At 33.0% G+C, this 19,551-nt stretch overlaps 1 protein-coding gene across 2 annotated transcripts in view; it reads right to left on the bottom strand.

Moving 5' to 3' along the window:
- Window positions 1-5,241: 5,241 nt before the first annotated feature.
- Window positions 5,242-19,551, bottom strand: part of LOC140442931 (uncharacterized) — a 42,543-nt gene continuing 28,233 nt past the window's right edge. Inside the window, exons 7-9 of one of the 2 annotated variants that reach the window (XM_072533893.1) lie at window positions 7,944-8,317; window positions 5,441-6,835; window positions 5,242-5,380 (exon numbers count right to left, since the gene is read on the bottom strand). In XM_072533893.1, the coding sequence (XP_072389994.1) occupies window positions 5,450-6,835; window positions 7,944-8,317 (1,760 nt within the window). In that variant the 3' untranslated portion in view covers window positions 5,242-5,380; window positions 5,441-5,449. The remainder of the gene's footprint in view (window positions 5,381-5,440; window positions 6,836-7,943; window positions 8,318-19,551) is intronic. The other variant, XM_072533892.1, reaches the window with a different exon arrangement.

The following is a 19,551-nucleotide window of genomic DNA, read 5'->3' as shown; positions in this document are numbered from 1 at the left end:
TTGAGATCCCATGTATTGCGCCTCTGTTCAATGTACCGGAAGTGAAAAGAAACAAACCGTAATGAAATAAAAAAAACTCATCGGCATGATTCAAATTACGAGCATAAATCATTTCCCCAAAATGCGCTTATACTGGCGTAGCAGTGAAATATTTGGTAACAAACTTATTCAACAAATTATGACACGTGACCGATTCGATATACTGTTGAAATTTTTACACTTTGTGTATGTTTGTGAATAATGAAAATCCTGCTGTCAGTAGTGATCGATTGGGTAAAGTGAAAAATATTGTCAATCTCATTTGTAATCAATTTAAAAAGACAATTTTTCCTGGCAAATAAATTGTAATAGATGAGACGATAGTGCCTTGGAGAGACCGACTAGCCTTTCGACAGTATTTGCCTGCTAAATCCCACAAATACGGAATAAAACTTTACAAAATTTGCACAACAGAGGGTTCCGCTTATGACCTTAGAATATATGCAGGGAAAAATAATCCGAATCTTATGGAGACACTTACGACATCTGTATGGACTTACTGAAAGGATTACTGAATGAGAGCCGAACGTTATATATAGATAACTTCTATACTAGCGTTCAGCTTTCTTCTAGAAGCTAAAACGTACGTGTGCGGTACGTTAGAATCAAATAAACGAGGAGTTCCAAAATCAGTTACTCAAAAAAAAATTACGAAAAGGAGAGATTTACGGCGAACAAAATCAGAACGGCGCACGTGTGGTAAAGTGGGTAGACAAATGTACCGTTTTAATGATAAGCACTGTTCCAAGCCACATATGTGATCTACAGGCGATTTTAAAGCAAAATCGAAGAGGAGAGCACATTCTCAAACCTTTTACTTTAATTGCTTACAAAAAAGCTAAAACGGGGTAGATGTGTCAGATCAAATGTCTGCGTATTATATCTGTTTAAGAAAAAGTCTAAAATTGTATAAAAAAATATTTGTGGGGGTTGTTTTGGACACAGCTATAGTAAGCGCATGGATCATTTTCAATGACGTTAACCCAAACGAAAAACTTCACATGTTGGAATTTAGAGAACTAGTTGCACGTGAGTTATTGTCGGACATTTCTGAAACTATGGAAGCAGTACAATCAACACGAAAAAAGTCTTGTAGCAGTATGACTATTCATAAGCTGGTAAAATACGGGGGAAACGTGCGTAACAATCGCAAAAAGTGTGTCTCTTGTTACGAAAAATTACAGGAAGCTGCCCGTAGAGCTTATGCCAGAAAAAAAATGTTAATTAGTTTTAAGAAATATAAGAATAATATAAGTTTTTTTATGTTCAATATTTGTTATCCTATTAGTTTTTATTTTTGTTCAGAAATATTTTAATTTTAGTATTTTTAAATTGGAAAATAAAAATAATTATTATTTTTGGTATCCGCTCTTTATTGTCACGTTCTGACCATAATAACAATTGAGTGCGTCACTGGTGGTACACTGATGTACTTATACCTTGTATATTGCCGAGGACTAAATATTGCAAGGTTTACTTAAATCTGGTTGATTGTATAGAACGTGAACTCAATATATTGCCATGTACCACCAGTGGTACACGACGGCTACAAATATTATACAGCATGTACCACTGGTGGTACACGTCGTCGTACTACTACTACTACTACTTGTCGGTTTATAACGTTCTCCGCCGTTTTCCGACTTCCAATCGCCACTTAGACCGGTTGTTCCATAGATCTTCTTCTATGGCCCTCTCTCTCAGTTCTTTATTTATTCCTTCGCTCCAACTTTTCCTCGGTCTACCTCGTTTTCTCTTTCCTTCTGGTTGCCACTTTAGTATTTCTTTTGGCATTCGTTGTTCGTCCATTCTTTGTAAGTGTCCGAACCAGATAAGTTGTTTTGTTGTTAGGTCATCTGTGATTGTTCGTTTGATTCCCATTATTTCTCTAATGCGTTCGTTGGTAATCCTTTCTCTTCTAGATCTTCCTGCGGCTCTTCTCCAAAAATCCATTTCCGTCGCTTTCAGCGTTGACAGTGTTCTTTCTTTCAGTGGCCATACCTCACAGCTGTATGTTAAAAAGATATTCATTTACCTTTGAGTAGATCAGTATTCAATTAGTAGCCGCAACGAGTGCCAAGCCAGCAAAAGTTTAAGCTAGTCTCAAAGACTCGCACACATCTTAAGTATGCCATTAGGGTTATAAAATAATTCATTGAAGCGAGAAGGATTAACTCATGTTATCATTAATCATTCCACTCCATCCCCTGCTCCAGATCATTGACTTCCCCCCAATAGCACTCTGATGCGCTATAAGGCTGTGTTATCAGCAAAGTGCTTGTCATGTGGGAGTCCTGCGTGCAAGGCCTCTCACACCAAATCCTACCCCGAATAATGCAGGTCAGCGTAGGGTGCTTTATTTCCGCTATCTCTGGTGCTTTCTTGGGCTTCGGTGTGCAGTACGCCTAGTTCGGTGACTCGGCGCTCGAGGATATGGACCCCTCTTTTCGGTGTGGGTCCATTTTTTAGGTTTTATCGGTATTTTTTGTGCCTTGAACTTTAGCCTTAGTGATCAATATTAGTAAATACACTGCCTTGCTAATGGCAAGTTCGTTATCTTCTATTGATAGAGCTATGACTACCTAGACTTTATTTTATGTTTAATAATGTTTATTGTTTGGGTCGTCTGTGCTTTTATCTATAGTACAAATCATATCTTAATATCTTTTGCAGGATCCGGTGGTCTTTTAACTCAGCGAATTCTGTTCTTTCTTTTTCCTTTATCACATCCACTACCCTTATTTGTTTTGGGTCTCTAAATAGGAACCGCTTAGTGACGTATCTGGGCAAGTTTGCAGATTCTCTAAGGCAGTTGTGTTTTGCTTAAATCCTCTTTTTTGTTATATATCTCCCTATGTAAGAGATTTATTTGTAATTATTGCTAATTTTGTTTTGTTTGCTTCTTTTTTCTGTGAGTCCTTTTTTTCTTCTTTTTCTTTTAGGTGCGTATATAAACTTTATACTTTTATCTGTAAGACTCAAAGATCCTTACCTAATTTTTCTAACCTGTAATGGTGATCCCCTTAAAATAGTCCTCACCCAGAAATCCGAACGGATGCTCATTTTGCTTCCAGAATATTTTACCTTATGAGATGCTATAATTTTATTATAATTTTTATTACGTTGAAGAAGCATCATCTTCTGCACGCTATAGACAACACACCACCAATACAAGTAAAATGAAGTATTACTCCATATCCATTTACATTTTTCTGTACTGGCCAAGAGCCGTACTGTAAGGAGTGTACTATTCTTGTTCTTGCAGTACGTATCCGTCTCGGATGCTGTCGATTATCATGGCAGCCTTATTTTTCACACTTCTACTCTGAAAAGATTTGTGGTTGTTAAGTTAAATTATTACGCTCCATTTTGTTGCCTTTCTTGTTCACCGGAACTATAACTGCCTGTGACCAGTTTTCAGGAATTTTTTCCTTTTTCCATACTTACAAAATTATATCATCTATGCTTTTTGTAAGTTTAACTTCTATCTTTTTAATCTGTTCAGCTAGTATTTTATGGCAGCCAGGATTCTTTTTTACCTTCTCTATACGTTCACAAACTTGGTCTAATGTTGGCGACATCACCTCAACTACCACTATTTTCTCTATATGACTAATTCAAATTTAAGAAAGCTCTTCAAAATTATCATAACATCGCTTTATTAGCTTTTGGTTATCTGTTAAAATGTTTCCATGTTTGTCTTTAATTACATTTTTTGCGCTTCATACCTATCTTTTACGTTCTGTATTTCTTGAAAGAACTTTGCCTTTGGTTGGCTGTACTTTTCTTCTTATTGCTTAATTTTCATAGTACTCACTTTTCTTCCATCTAATGATATTTCTTGTTGTACGCTTTTCTTCTTGGTACTTATTTTCATATATATGGGATTATCCAACCACTTCATTCTTATATTTCTTGATCTGTTAATTTGTTTTCTACCTGTTGTACTCTTTTTTTCCTAAATTTTTCAAGAGTTTCCATTAACAGAAAAAAAAAATCGGTTGCCTGTAAAGTCGGTTTTACGGGCGAAGATTTTACGTGACAACGTCTTTTTCTCGGTAGAATATTTATTGATATGAATATTATTAAATTGCACAATAGGAACAAGGAATTGAATGAAAATAAGAATTGCACAAATTTTAACTATAGAAATATATTTTGTTTACTAAAACATTGTACATGTAAACTTAAACTTAACTAATTTCTATTTGAGTGATTTTGTTGAGGATAGGACGATGATAGGAGAAATAGCATCGCACCAGCGGACCGATCATGTTTGAGTGGGAGAGAGACGCAAGGCATTCGCCGGTCCGGCGGGCCTCTCTCTCGTTCGGTGACTCATCGTAACAGACGTGAGCGGGCGTTACACTTTTTCATGAGTGACTCCGAGCCACAACCTAATTTAAGACGTTGTCACGTCAAAAAAGTAATCAAAACAAAATGATGTCCATCTCATGGGTTCACAGAAGTACCATCAAAAATGGTTTATGAAACATTTAGTCGAAATAACTGCCGTTTTACGCGTCCAAAATGACATACAATGCTCATTGGATATAGAATGATAGATCTCAGTTGCTAAGGTTATAATAAACAAAACAAAGGAACGAATAGATAACGCCTTTTCTGCCTAAAAGTAGAAAACAATGGGCAAGTAAAATACCACGAAAACTGTTATGAGATGCTGTAACTAAGCGTGTATTGATAGAACATCTTATGAATATAAGGGACTACAAAAAAATTATTTGATAATTAAACTTGGATACTAAATCGTTTTTTTTTTATTTTACAGTGAAAGTAAATTATTTAAGTTCAATTTAATGTAAGCGCAACAAAAATTTTTTTTTTCAATGCGCTTACTTGATCTTACCAAATGTTTTTTGGTTCTGATGCTTCACTACTATAATTCGTAACAGCATATTCTAATTTTAGCCATCAATGTTTTCATCTGTAATTTCATCTTCATCTCTAATTTGGTCTGGACTTTTTTTACATTGTAAGAGACTTTTGAATTTTTTTGGTTTAGATTCTGTTTTGGTTATGCATGTTGAGTTTCTTATTAGTATTTTTTAGATTATTATATGTCACTTCAAGATCTTTAACAGTATGATAGCTAAGCTTTACACTGGTGCCAGAAAATATTCTTTTTAGGCTTTTTCTTTTACAGAAATTAACAAAAAAGCACAATAAAAACGAAAAAATCTAATCAAATCAGTTTTATTGTTGAAGGATTAGGACAATGCAATATTTGTAATTATATATTATGTTTTTTTATTTTTCTTATTTCTGCATTTGCATTGTTTTGATTTTCCATTTTGTCCTGCACCTGCTGTTTTGTAACCACCTAAAAATGTGTTATCAGTTAAACAAAATAAAAGAACTAGCTTAAACACTATATACATACCACACAGAGCTAGCTAAGTTTAGCATTACCTGCTAATTGACGGTTCAAAGCGGGCGAGGTTGGAGTACCTACTGGACCTGGTGGTACACTGCCTGATGATCCTTTATTTAGAGAATTGATCGAACCGGAACCACCAGCTGATACGCTTCCTGTTATACCAGTATCTCCACTAAGAGGAATTTTTGGTGGTGGCACTTTTGGTATTACAGCTCCATTTTGGAAACCGGTAGAACCAGAACCACCAGTTGATACGCTTCCTGATATACTAACATCTCCGCCAAGAGGAATTTTTGGTGCAACATTTGGTATTACAGCTCCATTTTGGGAACCGGTAGAACCCGAACCATTAGCTGATAAGCTTCCTGATATACCACCATCTACGCCAAGAGGTATTTTTTGTGGCACATTTGGTATTACAGCTCCATTTTCGGAACCGGTTGAACCAGAACCATTAGCTGATAAGCTTCCTGATATACCACCATCCCCGCCAAGAGGTATTTTTTTTGGCACATTTGGTATTACAGCTCCATTTTCGGAACCGGTTGAACCCGAACCATTAGCTGATAAGCTTCCTGATATACCACCATCTCCGCCAAGAGGTATTTTTTGTGGCACATTTGGTATTACAGCTCCATTTTCGGAACCGGTTGAACCAGAACCATTAGCTGATAAGCTTCCTGATATACCACCATCTCCGCCAAGAGGTATTTTTTGTGGCACATTTGGTATTACAGCTCCATTTTGGGAACCGGTAGAACCCGAACCATTAGCTGATAAGCTTCCTGATATACCACCATCTCCGCCAAGAGGTATTTTTTGTGGCACATTTGGTATTACAGCTCCATTTTCGGAACCGGTTGAACCAGAACCATTAGCTGATAAGCTTCCTGATATACCATCATCTCCGCCAAGAGGAATTTTTGGTGGCACATTTGGTATAACAGCTTCATTTTCGAAACCGGTTGAACCAGAAACATTAGCCGATGTTTCTGATATACCAGCATCTCCGTCAAGTGGAGTTTTTGGTGGTACACTTGGTATTATAGCTCCATTTTGGGAATCGGTCGAACCAGAACCACCAGCTGATACGCTTCCTGATATGCTAGCATCTCCACCAGTAGCAGTTTCTGGTGGAATATTTGGTGTTCCAGCTCCTTCTAATTTTGAGGTTGTTCCATTTTTGGAATCAGTCGAACCAGATCCATCAGCTGATATGCTTCCTGATATGCTAGCATCTCCACCAGGAGGAGGAGTTTCTGGTTGAATATTTGGTGTTCCAGTTCCTTCTAATTCTGAGGTTGTTCCATTTTGGGAATCAGTCGGACCAGATTCATCAGCTGATACGCTTCCTGATATAGTAGTATCTTCACCAGACGGATTGGAAACAGGCGGTGACTGTCAAAAGATAGTAACATTCAGTTTAAAAATGTAAAACTAATAAGTACTTTAAATTTGATGAGATGAAGAAAGATAAACAAGGAAAGACAGTCCTGACTATGGAACTGTGTGAATTTCATAGATAATAATGTTAAAAAACAACGAATAAATATTTTATATATTACGATGAGAACATTCAGATGAATCATTTAAATAAAAAAAAATGGGAATTGATTGTGAGAACTTTGGATACTTTGATTACATGTTTAATTTTTTCTGCAAAGTTTATGCACGCAAAATAAAATATGACTTTTGTAGCCTTGACAATTATTTTTTATGCTTTCCCAAATAAATAAAATATCTAAAATGACGCCTAGATATTTGGTCTTTAAGCCCAACTATGCTCCCATCTAGGATTAATAACTAAACTATAATAATTATATAATTAATTAATTATATAAATTATATAATGAAGACAACGAAAGCTCAGCAGAAATCAAAATAGGAATAGGAAAAGCCAGATCCATATTCACTAAAATGAAGAGAGTGTTCTGCGGAAAAGATTTGAGCCTTGAAATGAAACTTCGCCTGATGAGATGTTACGTACTTTCTGTGCTGTTCTACGGAATGGAGTCATGGACGTTGAAAAAGATTGATACCAAAAAATTAGAGGCATTTGAACTGTGGATGTATCGCAGAATCCTGAGAATATCATGGACCGAGAGAGTCACAAATGTCGAGGTCTTGAGAAGAATGAATAAAGAAAAGAAAGTCATATTTACGATCAAAAAACGAAAACTGCAATACTTGGGACACATTACAAGAGGCGAAAGATATGAACTGCTTCGAATAATTATGCAAGGGAAAATAGCAGGAAAAAGGTCCATGACGAAACTCCTGGCTAAAGAATCTACGGGAATGGTATAGCTGTAGCAGCAACGAATTGTTTCGGTCAGCAGTTTCGAAATTACGTATAGCCCTGATGATTGCCAACCTTCGGAACGAAGATGGCACTTGAAGAAGAAGAAGATAATAATTATAATTTAAGGAAAGTCAAAAAGGACCGAGAGATTAAAGTAATTAGAAGAAAACAGAAGATAATATATGAATAAAATTCTTTACTTACTTCAGTCTGTACAACCTCTGGTGACGCACTAGTCGTTGCAGGCACTGAGTTTTGAGACGGTTCGGTCGCTGCAGGTTCTGATGAAGGTTCTGAGGTTGGGAGATTTGTAGTAATCGCAGCTTCTGTTGTAGTTCCGTCTTTGGAAAGTGACGTATATTTCGGAACACACATTGTAGGTTTTATCTGCCAGCAGTTGGCATCTTCCCACACAGTAGCATTCTTAGCCGGTCTATATTTAACCCACATACACAAATTTTTTTTGTTTTTTTTGCCGACCGAATTCGGCATCCAAGTTACTTCTGTACCATCGTCCCACATGTACGGAGAGTTATTATTTTGTCTCTTCATTGGAAGATAATAAAAATATCGATCATCTAAAAAATATCGAATTAATAGAAATTTTAATAAATCATAAACGTATTGAAGAAAAATGAATAAGTAACAGTATCAAAAGGATTCTGGAAATTAGTTTGCTGATTTAAATCTTGAAATAAAAATTTCATGATTTTTAACTTAAAATATTGAACAAAATTTAGTTACTTCCTTTAGATTTACAGAATCTTTTTTTTTACATTATAGTTCCAAATGTTATGAACCTTGGACTGTGGAGGTTGAATTAATCTTCACCTGTTGGCTGGCTAACCAGTGACATCATAAATATTATAATATATGATATTTTGGATTGACCTCACATGCTTTGTTCTTTGTTAACAAATCAATCACTGGGGGGAAAATGGTGATCTCAACCAACTTTTACTTTCATTTTTTTGCTTTTTAACGACAAATTGTCAACCAAATTTATCACATTCTATGAATGTACTGCTCTATTATATTACAGGTTGGTATTTTGCCTTGCTGTTCTGTCATTTTGGCCTCAAGGCCATATATTTTCACGTTGTTTGCGTGGGTGTTTAACCTGTAAATTCATTTACCTGCGAAATTCAGTAAGCTAAGACTGGTAACTTCATTTTTATCTTTATACTATATTAATCTTAAATAATTTAATAATGTTACCTAAAGTCAAAATTAAAATCTAATTAATTATAAATAAATTGTTGGAAGTGCATTCTCATGATCTTTCTAGTTCTTTACACAATAAAATAAACCTTAATGTTTTTTACTTAAATTTTTATAATAACTTTTTTATATACATGTATGATTATCACATGTTCTTTTGCTGTGCTAATTTTGTTAATTTGTAAACTATACCTAGTTTTAATTAATTGTTTTTTACAACTTTAACTCTAAATGTCCAGTTTCGTAAGCTTTTTCATATTTTTAACATCATTGACTGCTACATGTCTTTGTAAGGTAACTCACATTTTTTAACTTCTCTATGGATGTTTGGTTTCATATTGTTCTTTTTAGATGAACTGATGATGCTTTATGAGCAGAAAACGAAACGTCTTCAATAAATAGATGAAGTAGCCACCTTCTTTGTCTTTTATTTCTCCACTGTGACCGAAAAACCCACCACTCTTCGAGTGTACCTTAGTTATATATATATATATATATATATATATATATATATATATATATATATATATATATATATATATATATATATATATATACATCTAGCGGTTAATGTAAGCTCCGTTCTAAAACGGTATTATACTAACTCCAGTAGAATATACACCGTGTATATTATTATCTAAGTAGCGCTTTATGTAGACTCCGACCAACATGTAGCATTAAATGGACTCCACAATAGGATAAACCATTTTTGGGATCCGTATTTACCATGTTGCGTACATTTCTAAACTCCTGAGATGTTGCCAATAATTGTATTAGTAGTAGATTTTCAAATTTTACAGGAGGTATATTTTTTAACACTTGAAATTTATTTAAATATCCATCAATTTAGTCATGAAAGAATTTCAGGATTATTTGGCTAATGTAGTTAAATATAAATTGTTAACCGACACATAACTTTATTTTACTTTTTAGTTTTAAACAAGGCGGTAATTTATATTACTTATTTTATATATTTTTAAACATAAGAAAGTGTCTATTATAAACTTGGAAAAGTTAAGTTTCCATTTTTATTAATTAGTATTTTTTATTAAAAGGCATTGTCACTAAAACATTTAGTTCATAAATGTACGTAGATCGGATAGAGTAATCGTGTAACAGTTTATGAAATTAGAGGCCCCTTCGGTAGGATTATAATGTTTGTTACCCTATTAATTAAAGAAAACTCAAACAATAGGGAGATCTTTATAATTTTTGGATTACTGCAGTTTATGACATGCAATATTTGTTTCATAGCGTAGTTAAATTTAAACTACAATAATTTATAAATCAATCTTTAATAACATACTTTTTTACTGTCTAATTTCAATAGATATGTCGATTTTTAATTAAAATATTTAATGCATTAAAGTCGCGTAGAGATTTTCACCAAACATTTAATTTTAAAACTATTATTATAACAGTCCAACAAAAGTATAAAAGTCTAGGGAATTCAATATCCCACTATGGATTTGTTTTATAGACTATCGTAAAGCATTCCACAGAGTCAGATGGATACACTTATGACTGATACTAAAAGAATTAGGTGTACAATAACACCTAATTTTGCTTATAACTGAACTGTACGAACACACTATTAGACCATTTAAACTAACATTAAAAGAAGATTGAAAATCAAAACGAAATATAAGTATCTGGGAAAAATTTCTCAAACGATATTAATATTAAAAGGGATTTTAAAGAGCATCTGACAAAGCATGCTAAACCTTAAGGCGACTAAACCACACAAAATGGTTATTTGAGAAAAAATATAGCTCGTTCCAGAAAGAATTGTAATATAACATTAATGTAGATTAAGAAGAAACGCTGAAGAAAAAAACAGTAGCGGTTAGCCTAAATAAAGAAAGGCAAAAAGAAGATGTAATCTGATGTTTTAAAAAATCTGATCCGAAAACTGTATGACAAACATTTCATAGTATAGACATCGAGCGCGGCGATACCTCTGCCGTCTGACGGTCTATATCGACTTTTACTACCATTTGACTATTTGTGTACGATTTTGTGTATGGTTAAGCGGCACACCACAAAAAGTGTTTTTATTTTATCTTTTGTTCAACAATTAAAATGTATTGCTATACTTCTAGATGTTCCAATACAATAAAGGATAATAAACATAAAGCACAGGGTACAAAATTTTATTATTTTCTATGCGCTAGTTATTATAAACACATAAGCTATACTACAATTAAAAACTATGACCACTATGAAAAAAATACGGTAGACTATGACTACATTTTTGTGCTTTAGCACTATAGTAAGAACAAGATAAAAATTTAAATTTCTACATAATTATATTAACAAGAAATTAATAAAACTTTTTTTCGTTATTACTAATTTCGTTATTTTAGAATATATTATGAAAAACGTTGTTGATATTACAATATCAGATGATAGGAATACAAAAATAAAAAACAACTTACCTTTTCAAAACAACAATCAATCACTTCATTTTATCACGAAAAATTTAAAAATTGCAATGTAATTGAACCCATTTTGTGAGCTATAGTTACATTGATACTTATGTGGCAATTAGCTGTAAAGTCATTAGTCTTTCTCACCGTATCGTATTTTCCTAATATTTTTTGTAGGCAAGCGGTTTAGTTTGTGTAATATAATATCCCCAATTCGTCTCATAATATTCAGTTTTCAAAACAGGTGTTACGCTAATTCGGTCACATTTTTTAAATAACTTTGCAGTACATTTGAAAATAAGTCGACAGTTTTCTTGAAGTCTTTACTTGTATATTATTCCTTGTTAAATTATTTAGTTTATTAGGTAAGCCTAGTTCTGCCATGGTATTTCATAGTTTTATTCTTATGATTATATCAGTGCTTGTTTAAAATCTATAAATTACTAGTTTAATGTTTTTTTTTTGTATTCCCAACATTTCTCATTAACTGCCTAATAGTGAATAATTGATCAACGATTTATAAGTTTTTCTAATTCCACACTAATAGTCTCCTATTTGATAGTTCACCTATTCACTCAATCGTTCCAGGTGTATCAGAAAAAATACTGTATATCCTAATAATTATTAGATATATAGCTTATATATAGCTTACATCGCTATAGTTTGTGCAGTACATTTTATTACCCCTTTTGTGTATGGTATGCTTTTCAGCAAGTTGGTACTTGCTCATACTTCTAAATTGACAGATCAGCTGTTTAACTGCCTGTACTAAACTTTCTTCTTCATTTTGCAAATATATATAAAAATTATTAAAACTCTGACATACCGTTGATTAAAATATTGGATACCCTATACTATTCAATCCACGGAAATACTAAGATCACACGGGGAGAATATTATGGGTTATTTCTGGTTTCGTCACAATTTACACTGAAATTACTAACAAGAGAGTGCTCTTACTTCCACGTTCAAATTGATATATAGTACCAACAGATGCTAGTCATATACCATCAGTACTAATAAAATGGAAACTATCAAATTAATGTCAATTTCATTTAATCAAACGTACTAACCTTAAAAATGGTCATTTAAGGAAACCCGCCTCAAAAATATTAACAATAAATTAAAAATAGTTTAAGCGTTATAAAAGTAACAGAGCAGCAAAGCTCACAGCATGAGAATAGTGCCTTGTACTTTTACATAGCAATTTGTTCTCACAATTTTATAGTTTTTCGAAAAATGAACTCCAATTAAAAGATTAAAACGTCAAATAAAATGTAAAAACCTATTCATATTTTTAAATATAAAATCTTCAATTTAGAAATTGAACATTCTTAATAAATGTATAATCTAATATTTAAGCCTGTTTATGTTTTACAGACTTGGAAAACACTGAACAGACAAATATTTATTCTTTTATATACTAGGTTCTAAAAAAACTGTACTCAAAACGAATAAATATTATCTACCAAGTGTTTTATTCCAGTTTCATATGAAAGCACTAGATCTTAGATATTATAAATTTCGTCATAGGTGCTAATTTGAAATGAAAACCAAATGATAGAGCATATAGTGAAATATAAATATCTTAGCCCTCTATTGCCCGACTTTTTTTGAAAACTTAAGAGAAAATGTTTTAATTTGTATATGTGCTCAAATATCCATCCATTTACAACTAGTATTTTTTTTAGATTTTTTAAATTTTGTTTGGGGAGAGTTTTGGGAGTATTGCCCTCAGGCAACTGTGTTCAGCAAAAACTAACGAATTAAGTTATATACTTAGTTATTATGCCAATCAAAAAAACAAATATTTGTAGTTGTAAAAGATAAAGCAACTTTACATTTATCGCACATTACTTTAGAAGTATTACAGTATCCTGGTTTTTTGCATCTTCCCTTTTTTTGAAAATACGGGCCAGTCGAAGGTTTGGTCAAGCCTAACTTCCTTCGGTGGTACAATAGCAGTAGGTCCTCTCTTCCGTTTTTTTACAATTTCGTTCTCAATTTCACTGAGCCTGGGACGTCCTTTGTTTTTGATCTGGTCAGTTCTTGCTAACAGTACGCGACATAAGTGGGACTTAAACTGTAACAAAGGCAACTGATTTTGCTTTCAAAGTAATCACAATCACGACGATACAACAACCAGCTGTTAACAAGAGCTAAATCCAGAAGGTGAAAAAATATTTTTAGATACCACTTTTTAGATTTTATGTCTGTTCGGTAAAGAGCAATTAGTGAATCCATAAGATCGACACCTCTCATAAATTTATTATAAAATTGCACTGAATTTGGACAGCATACAATAATTCTTGATTTTTGTTTCTTATCCCACCTCTTGACTAGCGAAGTAGGCTCAGAACCAACAAATGTACTAAGCAAATGAACCGGTTTATTATCGTACAACTTTAACCCTGGTAGTCTTATGCCATCTACTGTAGCGTGCTTTTCTTCTACAGTACCTCTACCCTGTTTCTTCATATTCTTGTCATTAGAAAAATGGCAATTAGGCAGTCTGTTTGGACGAACAGTTCCCAAACATTGCAGTCCACGTTTTTCCATTTCAATCTGCAACTGAATGCTATTAAACCAGTTGTCAAAATATACTTTATAGTATTTGTTTGGTTCGACTATCTCACACAATCTTATTACTACATTACCGTTGGTGTCTACATTAGGTAAATGAAGAGAATGTTCAACAGTTCCGGTATATAAATCCCAGTTATAAACAATACCATTGCTATCACGCAAAACAAATGCCTTGTATCCCCATTTTTTGGGTTTATTCTTCATATATTGTTTTAAAGAATGTGCTCCTTCGAATGGTATCATTTGTTCATCAATACACAATTTTTCACTCATTGAAATACTCTGAAAATTTTGAAATGGACCGTTGATGAATGGTCTAATTTTGTATAACTTATCATTATTGTTGAGCATATTTTCGTTATTATTGAAATGAATTTTAGTTTCTATTTCTTCCCAGCGATTCCTAGATATAGTGTCAACTATTTGAGCTGGTCTAAATTTGCTTCGTACAAATCGTCTTCATTTTCCATTTTATTTGATCCTGGATCGATTGATATCTGAGTACCTATGGAAAATTCATTATCACTCTTTTATTATCACTGTCAAAGTCAGAGTCTTTGGATTCCTCGAATATTTACTGCTTTTCCCGTAGAACGTTTTTGTATCCATCCTAAAAAAATAATTTAAAATAATATGGTCCAGTGTGGATTCAAAGGAACATACCTGTTTTTTATCACAGTACTGAAACAACACAATAAAATAAACAAATTTCAACGGTAATCAATATATAAATGCTGATATAATGCCTCGGTATATATTTTTATATAAATTGTACACAATTTATAACAATAAATCACTATCGAAAATACAAACTAATAAGGCAGCCATGTCCATTTGACATACTGTTAAACATTTCCATATTCATAGGTTCATAGAGTGTATTAAAATGTATAACCAAATGTTGCCTGAAATTAACAGAGGGTATCTTAGAGTCGGAAATTGTTTTAAAAAAGTTTTCTGCATCAAAAACTCCTTTGTTGCCTTGAGTACACACGGGGCTATAGAGGGTTAAAATAGTTGTATCGCGCGAGGATAAGGTTATTGATGAGGAAAAAAAGACCTATCACTGAGAAAGTGAGATAGTAATTGGCAAACGCAAAGAGCACTTAATTACATTAAATGAAATATGCATTACAATCTATCATGATACACATATCTTGATACACATGAAACAAGACAATTAATAAACACGTTAAGAGAATCTTAAGAAATAATAACCAAAATTTAACTTTTAATACACAGAAGAAATACTGATATACAGAAGATACACAAATTAAAAAACGTTTTCCACTTATTGTACGCAAGAGAGATACCTCTAGGAAAAATCAAAACGATCGAGAATATATACCAAAACAACACAATCAAAGTAAAAGTAGAAGAAGAACTAACCGACCCTATTGAAGCTGACAATGGGATGAGACAGGAATATTCCCTGAGTCCCCTATTATTCAACCTGATTATGGATGAAATAATAAAAAAGTAAGAACTAAAAAAGGATACCAAATGGAAGAAAAACAAATAATATATAATATAATAATAATCTGCTGTGCAGACGACGCAATACTACTATTTCAAAGTGAAGATGATTTACAACGTACGCTGCTCCAATTTCATATAACCGCCAGAAAATTTAACATGTTAATTTCCCCAAAAGAGACAAAATGCATGGTTACAACCGCAAATTTACTAAGATGTTAATTGGAGCTAAAAGGTCAGATATTAGAACAAGGGTTGGAGCTTAAATATCTAGGCATCACATTATCTAGCTAGGGAAAGCTCAAAACTGAAGTGAAAGATCCAGTGAATAGAGCAAACAGAGCCACAGGCTGCCTAAATGAAACATTATGAAGAAATAAAAATATCAGAAAAGAAACGAAAGGCAGAATTTACAAAACAGTCATCAGACCAATAATGACATACGCGCCAGAAACAAGACCTGATACAGAGAGGACAAAAAGGATGTGAAACAGCAGAGATAAAAACACTTAGAAAAATTGATGGTAAGACACTATGGGACAGAGCTAGAAGTACAGATATACGACGTAGATGCAAGGTGAAGAACATCAAGAACTGGTTAAGAAATAGAAGAGTAGAACGGAACGATCGTATAAGCCGAATTACAACAAATAAAACAATAAAGACGACAAGAGACGGTTAACCCATAGGAAGACGATCAGTAGGAAGACCACGAAAACGATGGAAAGGCAACTTACTGGAAGCACAATAAAAAACAGACAGAGTTATGTCCATATAAAAAGAAAAAGAAGAAGAAGATACACAGGATAAGCATTAAAATAGCTGCAAGAAAGATAAAATAAATCAGTCATATTAATGTAGAACAGCAGAAGACAGAGTGTTTAGAGAAAATAATGAATGTTATATTAATGTAGAATAGCAGAGGACAGAGTATTTGTCATAGCTTTGGACAAGTGCCCAATTGAAAAAAGAACACAGGTCGTTCAAAAAAGACGGAACTCTAGAAAGAAAACAGAATAGATTTAAAAAAATAAAGGCATAAACATGTCTTTTCCTACTTTGAACATTGAATTAAAATGTAAACTTTGATATCTGTGATAAACCCATTACCTGAACAGTGGCGCCGATGTATGTAATTGAAATTATTTACACTTATTTTAATTGTATATTTTTTTATTATCTATATATGAGTTGCGACCGATATTACAAACTTATTAATTTTCCACAAAGAGGCTCTTTAGAACCTAAAATTATTACTATACAAATCTGATTCGACATATCGTCAAAAAGTAATACACGGCATGTAAAATTTAAATTTTTAATAAAAAGATTACGCATTACTTATGGCGTTTAAAGAACGAGCCTTTAGGAAAATTGGAGTACTAATAAGACCACCGCAATCGGTCATACCCCGGGTAATGATTAATTAATTAATCGGCTAATTCTTCAGTCACCCCTTTAATATGATTTTGTCAAATTGGTCCTTTTTAGGACCAACTATTCTAATAACATATGTCTATAACTGTTAAGGGTATATCTAAAAATCAACAAACTTTACTTTACTTAAATTTATCAGACAGATGAGTTAACACGAATCTGACTAATTTCTAGTACAGGAAACACATATAGGGACTAACCTAGGGTATTTGGTATATAGCTGATCGCTGAAAACCACATTATAGATATAGACATACTATTTCTGTCGGAAAGTAAGAAAGGACAAAACCAGTCAGCTGAGAGAACCTTTTAACGATGTGGAGCTTGGATCCACTATCTACATATTTAATGAAAAATAACACAACTACCGACCTTGAGGATCTGAGCACAAAGCTTATTACGAAATCTGGACCAAAAACACTACAATGACTTATCCAGATGATGAACAACTGTATTCAAATTAGGAGATACCCAAAGTATAGAGACAAGCCAAAGTTGTTACCTTGTGTAAGCCTGGCAAACACTCCAACGACCACAAAAACTATTGGCTAATATCTTTATTTTGTCAGCTATTCAAAATACTTTTGCACAATATCGTTAATATGATATCACCGATATTAGAAGAAAAACTTAAATTAAAAGACAAAAGTAGCTGTAGACAGGGAAGGTCACTTACATCACAAATACTAAATCAAAGACGGGTACGAAAAATATCGGGTATCAGGGGTGGTATTTTTCAATCTAAATTCCGCTTACGACACCTTTAATTACAGAATATTTCTCCAAAAACTATATGATATCCCCTTAGATAACAAACTCACTTATATTGTCTGCGTATGCCTACACAATAGAATATTTTTTGTATCACTCAATGATAAGAATAGCAGATGAAGAACGGTCTCGCTTGGGGTAGCATAAAGGCACCTACACTGTATAACATTTACACAAACGAACGATCCATACCGGTAGATACTAGAACTTCTATTGTATAGACGATACACCTATTATTACACAATAAAAATAAACTATGAATCAATTTTCAGCCAAAATCTTCCTATAAATTTCTTGAAAATAATTTGTATCGCACGGGGTCAGTCACAGATCATTGTTTAAAACTAAAACGTAAATTGAGGACCAGAAATAATATTTTTCGCATGCTTGTCAGCCAAAAATTGAGGTGCACGTCCTTCCGCCCTTAAAACATAGACGCTTGCACTATATGCATCTGCTGCCGAATATACCTTGTTAGACAAATTCTTTCTTTTTGTGCACACTACTACCCATTTTAACACAAAAATATCTATTGTAACTCTTAACCATATTTATTTTGAGATAACCTTTTATCGAGATATCATATATAGTACACAAATAAGACCAGAACTAAAATAATAAAAAAGCTTTATACAAGATATCGCAGAAGATTGGATGAAATAAAAGTAGTTTTTATTAATCGGATGCTTACATAAAACGTACAAAGACATACTCACGTAAACAAAATATATTATGAAATTTCTGTAATTAAAAAAAAACATCGAGTTCGGCATTTAACTAATAAAATTATATTAAACAAAAAAACAACATTTTTAAAAATGCAGAAAAAATAAAGATTCCTATGCAAGCGAACATTCCATTAAATAATAAGCCCAAATCCTTTTGTATCTATACCTGTTTTTTAAAGAACCAGTTACCTTTTAGTACGTAGTTATACCAGGTAATAAGATATCCTTTGTTACTCAGTGTAATGCGTATGACATTACACTGTCTACGAACAGTAGATAAAAATAAGGAGCCCATATGAACCGCTCGGGATATATGTTGAAAATATAAGGTATAATCGCACAGTTGCCAAACTCTCAGAGCTTACTTAAACCGATAAACCTATGGTTCAATTATACATTGAAGAAGATCTCAACGACCCCTATAATATATACACGTGAACTAAACGATATACATTTTTGATACAGGGGTATTTACGGGCTCCAAAAAATTTTTATAAATTATTAAACTCTACATGTTGATGAATCGACAGAACCAATATTATGGAATGGTCAAGTGAGCTCCGTATATCGGTACCCACTTGACCACGGAGCTCGATTGAACCTGAATTTTAACATGGGCGGAGTCCACTTTATGCCGTAGATATATATATATATATATATATATATATATATATATATATATATATATATATATATATATATTATACTATATTTTGATACGTATTTAGGGCAGACAAATATGCCACTAAGCTTTAAGTTTACTCATTCTGTACAGCAATGCTATCAACTCTTCTTTTAAGCGATATTTATAGTGTAATGTAATCACATAGATAGTAGATGTGGATCTCTATGTATGAATTATACTATCTATATAAATGAATTACAATAAAAATAAGATATCTCAATGAAATCAACAAGACTATGTCAACAATACATCGTCTAGTTATTGGTTGACACCAGTAAAGACCTTCTCTAAAACAGAGGATTTTCTATTCGCCATTTTGGATCAGGAAACCTTCCCCAAAAGCTACCTGAAATATGTTTTAAATACCCTTAAGTTGAAAATGACAAATACCGATAAGGATGTTAAGCCTAATAAATCATCTAACATATTAAAAGGTATTGCCTGGCATTTGTCTAAACTGATTATAAAGAAGGTCATGA

The sequence above is a fragment of the Diabrotica undecimpunctata genome, chromosome 6 (genome assembly GCF_040954645.1).
Source record: "Diabrotica undecimpunctata isolate CICGRU chromosome 6, icDiaUnde3, whole genome shotgun sequence".
Classification (NCBI taxonomy): Eukaryota; Metazoa; Arthropoda; class Insecta; order Coleoptera; family Chrysomelidae; genus Diabrotica; species Diabrotica undecimpunctata.
Note: the sequence above shows the minus strand (reverse complement) of the source record. Positions and strands in the feature narration are given on the sequence as shown.